The sequence below is a fragment of the Ruditapes philippinarum genome, unplaced genomic scaffold (genome assembly GCF_026571515.1).
Source record: "Ruditapes philippinarum isolate M1 unplaced genomic scaffold, ASM2657151v2 ctg13017_1_1_1_1, whole genome shotgun sequence".
Classification (NCBI taxonomy): domain Eukaryota; kingdom Metazoa; phylum Mollusca; class Bivalvia; order Venerida; family Veneridae; genus Ruditapes; species Ruditapes philippinarum.
Window position 1 is genome coordinate 29,752 of NW_026853366.1, and position 8,080 is coordinate 37,831.

The 8,080-nt window shown below is 33.0% G+C and overlaps 1 protein-coding gene across 2 annotated transcripts; it reads right to left on the minus strand.

Moving 5' to 3' along the window:
* Positions 1 to 556: 556 nt before the first annotated feature.
* Positions 557 to 8,041, minus strand: LOC132736649 (GATA zinc finger domain-containing protein 3-like). 2 transcript variants are annotated; one of them, XM_060723830.1, is made up of 6 exons: positions 7,686 to 8,011; positions 5,271 to 5,405; positions 4,271 to 4,389; positions 3,063 to 3,145; positions 2,488 to 2,652; positions 557 to 1,753 (listed from the first exon to the last, which is right to left on the minus strand). In XM_060723830.1, exons 1-4 carry the CDS (start codon positions 7,843 to 7,845, stop codon positions 3,134 to 3,136), a joined length of 426 nt encoding a protein of 141 aa, XP_060579813.1. In that variant the 5' UTR covers positions 7,846 to 8,011; the 3' UTR covers positions 557 to 1,753; positions 2,488 to 2,652; positions 3,063 to 3,133. The 2 variants fall into 2 exon arrangements, with proteins under 2 accessions (XP_060579813.1, XP_060579812.1); XM_060723829.1 differs by lacking the exon at positions 4,271 to 4,389 and having other exon boundaries at positions 7,686 to 8,041.
* Positions 8,042 to 8,080: the final 39 nt, after the last annotated feature.

Consider the following 8,080-nt stretch of genomic DNA (forward strand, 5'->3'; position numbering starts at 1 on the left):
CTTTTGTGCCCAAGTATAAGGACAATACACCAAGTAATAAAACAAATGGGCCATGATGGCCCTGAAGTTGTTCACCTGTATACAGGCCCCCAGAGCGGGGCCAGTTTAAACCCCAAGGCTGATATTTGAACAAACTACACACATATACAATGTAATGAAAACAATGACCCCCGGACCTGGCCAATTTTAACCCAAGGGCTTTTATTTGAACAAACTTGGTAGACACCCAAAAGAAGATGTTTCATGCTAAATATATAAGCTCTAGCGATTTGGGTTTTTTAAAAGAAGATTTTTTAAGTTTTTACTATATACATATAGGGAAAACAATGACCCCCCCCCCCCCCCTTGCGGGGCCAATTACAACCCCAGGGCTCTTATTTGGTTTTTTTTAAAAGAAGATATTTTATGTTTTTACTATACACATATAGGGAAAACAATGACCCCCCGGGGCGGGGCCAATTTCGACCCCAGGGCTCTTATTTGAACAAACTTGGTAGACATTCATTAGAAGATGTTTCATGCTAAATATCTTAGCTGTAGCTCTTTGGAATCTAAATTAAAAAAAGATTTTTAAAGTTTTTACTATATGCATATAGTGAAAATCAATGACCCCTGGGGCGGGCCAATTTTGACCCCAGGGCTTTTATTTGAACAAACTTAGTAGACACTGACTAGAAAATGTTTCATGCCAAATATCTAAGCTCCAGCTCTTTGGGTTATTTAAAAGAAGATATTTTAAGTTTTTTCTTTGGGTTGCCATTGCAACCAGAGTTCTGCATGGAATTTAATTCTTTGAACAATATTTAAAGGTGACCACCAAAGGAACATTCCTATGAAGTTTGGATGAAATTGGCTTAGTGGTTTATGAGGAGATGTCATTTTAAGTAAAAGTTTACGGACGCCGGACGGACAGACAGATGCTGGACGAAAAGTGATCACAAAAGCTCACCCTGTCACTTTTTGACAGGTGATCTAAAAATAATGATCAATGTTAAAGTTTTTGGATGACAATAGCAACAGGATACTGGAACGCGAACCTGACTGTGGCAATTCCTCTATATTTTTTTCTTTGGAAAAAAAATCTAGCTTAAAATAACAAAACAGAAGATAAATATCTATTACATACTCCTTAAAAAACAAACACTTTTTGTAGGTCTAGAGCTGTTAGTTATAAGCGGTGTTTACGATATTTTATTTTGATGAACTGTTCTATGTAAAACACTAGACTTAGTACTGAGCATTCCTGTAAAGTTTCCATGAAATTGCACCAGTAGTTTCTGAGGAGTAGTCCAGACAAGTTTTGTGGCAGATGCCGGAGAAGGGATCCCTACATGTTGCCACTACTCCGTTGAGGCAAAACAATAAACCACAAAAATATCAGGCAAATTTTAAGTTAAGTTCCACGCGATATCGAGACAATTTTGACAAGAGAAATTTGAGTTCCTGCATACTTAAAAAAATGTAGATATCCAGACATAATAATATATTCACTGGTTTATCAATTTTATGTTCTTTTTTTCCTTTTCATTTTGACGTTTTTGTGCTGCTTAAATGATGTTCTCACAGAATCTTTTATCATTGTCCATGATCTGTATTCTAAACATGGTTCCTTACTGATTAGATCTTCACACTCTCTTTTTTGATGGTAACTTGACTAAAAAAAAGCATCTGTGTAATCCTTTCTTTACAGCCTCTTTTTCAATCTCTGTCCATGGTTTTCTCATCCCTTTCTGGGGGGGGGGGTAAGTTTTACCTATTAAGATATATGTTTGTGCATTTAAATTTTAAACAAACAAAAGCATCATTTAACAACATAATTGGGACTGTAAGCTGTTTATCTATTTAAGCTTCAAACAATAGCAGATTGAGTCATCTATAAAAAATATACATAAGACCACATTTAGAATATTGACATGAGTTTTTTGGGTTTTTTTTAAAATAAAGATTTTTTGAAATGCACAATCACGTGAAATGCACAATCACTTTCAACCAAATGAGTTTGTGAGAATGTGCAAGCAAATGTGTCAAACAGAAGTGTTTAATATATTACAAGCTTTTGTGTCAAGTAACAGACATATTATCAGTTTGCATATTACAATTGGACTGTTATACAGCCTGAAATTATGCAAGTAAGAATTTAATCTTTATGCTTTTTTTGTAATGAAATCTTAATTAAGCAAGTATAAGGCCAATTTTTCTGATTTTTTTCTTAGTATCTGAAATGCAAATTTAAGACTCGCAAATTTATAATAGTGATTGTTTCCCAGATATATGCTTTAACAATATGGCTTGTATACATACCATAACATCCCGGTATGCTGGGAATGTCCCATTTTTCGACAATTTTATGCGATGATAATGATAAATATGACTTCAATAATCAAAAATAAAAAGTGAAAGAAAGAAGCCCCCCCACCCTCCATAAAGCTTATTCTGATTATTTACATTTTCTGATCAGGTGATCAATGTTCAAGACTACAAACTTACCAATGCAACGTTTCATATGTTGCTGTTCCTTATATTTAGAATCAGAATCTTTTGAGGAGTAATCAGGTGATTCTGTTGCTACTTGGCAGAATCAGTCAGAAGCTATTTCATCAGAACTGGCATCCTACTCTTCATCATACTTCTCATCACTCGACTCTTCAGCATCTAAATAGAAATTGAATCATTTAAAATGACAGTCAGTACTTGAAAACATGCAAATGATCCCAAATATCTCTTTTACTTATTTTAATTTCATTGCTAATAAAAAATTTAGAAACTATTACAGACAGAAAAACAACTTAATACCTACAAAATCCATTGCATTTATTTCATGAAGATTTTAAAATAAACAAATTATCTATCAACATTTTATAACTGATAAAGTAATAAGACCAATCTAAAGAACCTCCCTCTTAATTATTAAAAGCCGGATTCCACTGTAATCCTCTTAAAATATACTTCATTAACTTATGGTCCATTAGCCATGGTATAATGCTAGTTCCCTTATGAATCACTTCATATCAATGTAACCCATTAATCATTATCCTGCAGCTTAAATAAGTTTGCAAACTTACATGATTAATTTCAACCCCAGAAAAAACAATCTTCTTGTTCGGTCCGGAATTTTCAATATTTGTACCCTGTATCATCTCCACTCCTGAAAATATTTTGTAGCACTCTTCAAAATTCAAAATAAAGTAGATTTCCAAATCTTCTTTTTGACATGTTCTTTGTTTACTTTAGTTCATTGTAATGTACCTACAGTTTACCGTTGCACAATTCCTGACGAAAGTCATTAAATATTTCATACTGATTCCTTTAATTTCTTAACATTTGAAGAACTCAACAAAAGCTTTAGACACAAGACTAAGGCAGTCTTTTGTCACTGAAGAATTAAGTATTCCTCAGCTTAATAACTTGACAAAAAATGACTTTAATTAAAGACAAGTATCATGACCAACTGTCCGGAAGAAAATTCTAAAATACAGACACTTCTGAGAAAGCTTTTAATTTTAGAAAAATAAAATAGTATAAACGTCACTTCATTACTTCTTCATACCAAAATGGGAACTCAAGTGAAAATTTATATCAAGTCTATAAAGAAAACAGTATTCTCTGCCTAATCGCTGTGAATTAACAGTATGCTAATACATGTATGATGCAGGTGTTTTCTTGCCATTAAAAATAAATATTCCACTTGAAAACGAATTGAGGACAGTACATACTAAATCACCTGCAACTGAGAGCAGTGTGTAATAAATCACAAGCAAGTGAGAACTCTTTAAATACATTAGAATAACTATTTTTTGTGTAAGAACAATTTTCACATATCTTGTCGATGTCAGACCACAGTATGATGTAGCCAAAGAAAATAAACATTTAGATTCTCAATAGAATTTTGGATAAGAACCAAGCGGGTCAGGGCACTTTTTATTTTTCTTTTATTATTGAAATAAGATGGACTTTATTTACATTGAAAATAAAAAAAAATGATTGGTTTTGTTTATGCATCATGTCCGCTGAAGGGAAAATGTATCTATCAGAGAGGAATCTAACTGAGTGGGGCGGACGGGGATGAGAATCAGACATATTTTTTTTCTATGGCCTAAGTACTGTGAGCACAATCATAATACATAATACAATAACTATTATTATAAATATTCAGCTGTTAAATAAACTCTTGCATTTATATTAATTGTGAAACTAAAAGTCTAGTAGTTTTCGACTAGTTTAAATATTGGGCCCTGTAAGAAAACAGAATATATGCTAATAAGACAAATACCATCATATGGGTTTTAACCTCATCAAGCTTGTTGGTAGACACTTCATTGGTATCAGCTATGTTGCTACTATTTATGGCATTATTTATGTCATCATTTATATCATCATATTCTCCAATATCTACAATACAAGTAAACAAAAACATGCTATAAGAAATATTCAGGCAACAATTACTATAATTATTAGGCTATAATGTCATATATCCTATCTCATTTCAAAATGTATCAATAGCTCTCTCAAAAAGTGACAAGTTATCAATAATAGCAAACCAGTTTTCGAAATGATGACCAAAACACAAAGTCTATAAAGAAAACAGTATTCTCTGCCTAATCGCTGTGAATTAACAGTATGCTAATATATGTATGATGCAGGTGTTAAAAATATTTTTTGCTATTAAAAAAAAAAAATGTTCCACTTGAAAACCAATTGAGGACAGTACGTACTAAATCACCTGCAACTGAGAGCAGTGTGTAATAAATCACAAGCAAGTGAGAACTCTTTAAATACACTGGAATAATTATTTTTTGTGTAAGAACAATTTTCACATATCTTGTGCAATGTCAGACCACAGTATGATGTAGCCAAAGAAGATAAACATTTAGATTCTCAATGGAATTTTAGATAAGATCCCTGTGGGTCAGGGCACTTTTATTTTTCTTTTATTATTGAAATAAGATGGACTTTATATACATTGAAAATAAAAAAAAATGATTGGTTTTGTTTATGCATCATGTTCGCTGAAGGGAAAATGTATCTATCAGAGAGGAATCTAACTGAGTGGGGCGGACGGGGATGAGAATCAGACATATTTTTTTTCTATGGCCTAAGTACTGTGAGCACAATCATAATACATAATACAATAACTATTATTATAAATATTCAGCTGTTAAATAAACTCTTGCATTTATATTAATTGTGAAACTAAAAAGTCTAGTAGTTTTCGACTAGTTTAAATATTGGGCCCTGTAAGAAAACAGAATATATGCTAATAAGACAAATACCATCATATTCATTGATAGCTTCATGGGTTTTAACCTCATCAAGTTTGTTGGTAGACACTTCATTGGTATCAGCTATGTTGCTACTATTTATGTCATTATTTATGTCATCATTTATATCATCATATTCTCCAATATCTACAATACAAGCAAACAAAAACATGCTATAAGAAATATTCAGGCAACAATTACTATAATAATTAGGCTATAATGTCATATATCCTATCTCATTTCAAAATGTATCAATAGCTCTCTCAAAAAGTGACCAGTTATCAATAATAGCAAACCAGTTTTCGAAATGATGACCAAAACACAAAGTCTATAAAGAAAACAGTATTCTCTGCCTAATCGCTGTGAATTAACAGTATGCTAATACATGTATGATGCAGGTGTTACAAATATTTTTTGCTATTAAAAACAAGAGCCCGGTTTGAGCCGGGTGATGCTCCCCGAATAGGTTTTGGACACAGGAAAGTACACCTCTTGTAGTTTCAGAGTTATGTCCGTGGAAAAAGTTCAAAGTGCAATAATTCCAAAATTAGGCAAGGCTGTTACAGTTCTTTGCACTGCACTTCTAATCAATGTGATCTATCAACCTACAAAGTTTCTTGATGATATCTCTTATGATTTCCGAGTTATATCCTGGACAATTCAAAAAGTAAAAATAAACAAAGGGCAATAACTCCAGATTTAGGCAAGGTAGAGTTATGATTCTTGTGCACTGCACATCTACCCATTGAGATTTATCTACCTACAAAGTTTCATGTTGATATCTCTTACAGTTTTACAGCTATGTCCTGGACAAGATTTTTCTAAAAGGGTAGATTATTCAAAAATAAGGCTTAACAGAGTTATGGTTCTTTTGCACTGCACATTTATCCATTGAGATCTTTTCACCTACAAAGTTTCATGTTGATATCTCTTATAGTTTTAGAGTTATGCCCCGGACAAGATTTTTCTATAAGGGGAGATAATTCAAAAACCGGGCAAAATAGAGTTATGGTTCTTTGACACTGCACTCCCCCTTGATGAACTCAACCACTGTATGAAGTTTCAACAAATTATCTCCAAGGGTTTTCAAGTTATGTTCCGGACAAAGTTCAAAGTATTAAAATTAACAAAGGGCAATAACTTCAAAATTAGGACAAAAAGAGTTATTGTTCTTACGCACTGCACATCTACCCATTGAGATCTATTCACCTACAAAGTTTCATGTTGATATCTCTTATAGTTTTAGAGTTATGCCCCGGACAAGATTTTTCTATAAGGGGAGATAATTCAAAAACCGGGCAAAATAGAGTTATGGTTCTTTGACACTGCACTCCCCCTTGATGAACTCAACCACTGTATGAAGTTTCAACAAATTATCTCCAAGGGTTTTCAAGTTATGTTCCGGACAAAGTTCAAAGTATTAAAATTAACAAAGGGCAATAACTTCAAAATTAGGACAAAAAGAGTTATTGTTCTTACGCACTGCACATCTACCCATTGAGATCTATTCACCTACAAAGTTTCATGTTGATATCTCTTATAGTTTTAGAGTTATGCCCCGGACAAGATTTTTCTATAAGGGGAGATAATTCAAAAACCGGGCAAAATAGAGTTATGGTTCTTTGACACTGCACTCCCCCTCGATGCCCTCTACCACTGTATGAAGTTTCAACAAATTATCTCCAAGGGTTTTCAAGTTATGCTCCGGACAAGACAACGGACGGACAGACGGACAGACGGACGGACGGACAGACGGACAAGGCGCAAACTATATGCTCCCCGAAAAATCAACTATATGCTCCCCCGAAATTTTTCGGGGAGCATAAAAAAATGTTCCACTTGAAAACCAATTGAGGACAGTATGTACTAAATCACCTGCAACTGAGAGCAGTGTGTAATAAATCACAAGCAAGTGAGAACTCTTTAAATACATGGAATAATTATTTTTTGTGTAAGAACAATTTTCACAATCATATCTTGTGCAATGTCAGACCACAGTATGATGTAGCCAAAGAAAATAAACGTTTAGATTCTCAATGGAATTTTGGATAAGATCCCAGCGGGTCAGGGCACTTTTATTTTTCTTTTATTATTGAAATAAGATGGACTTTATATACATTGAAAATAAAAAAAAATGATTGGTTTTGTTTATGCATCATGTTCGCTGAAGGGAAAATGTATCTATCAGAGAGGAATCTAACTGAGTGGGGCGGACGGGGATGAGAATCAGACATTTTTTTTTTCTATGGCCTAAGTACTGTGAGCACAATCATAATACATAATACAATAACTATTATTATAAATATTCAGCTGTTAAATAAACTCTTGCATTTATATTAATTGTGAAACTAAAAGTCTAGTAGTTTTCGACTAGTTTAAATATTGGGCCCTGTAAGAAAACAGAATATATGCTAATAAGACAAATACCGTCATATTCATTGATAGCTTCATGGGTTTTAACTTCATCAAGTTTGTTGGTAGACACTTCATTGGTATCAGCTATGTTGCTACTATTTATGTCATTATTTATGTCATCATTTATATCAGCATATTCTCCAATATCTACAATACAAGCAAACAAAAACATGCTATAAGAAATATTCAGGCAACAATTACTATAATCATTAGGCTATAATGTCATATATCCTATCTCATTTCAAAATGTATCAATAGCTCTCTCAAAAAGTGACCAGTTATCAATAATAGCAAACCAGTTTCCAAATGATGAACAAAACACAAAGTCTATAAAGAAAACAGTATTCTCTGCCTAATCGCTGTGAATTAACAGTATGCTAATACATGTATGATGCAGGTGTTAAAAA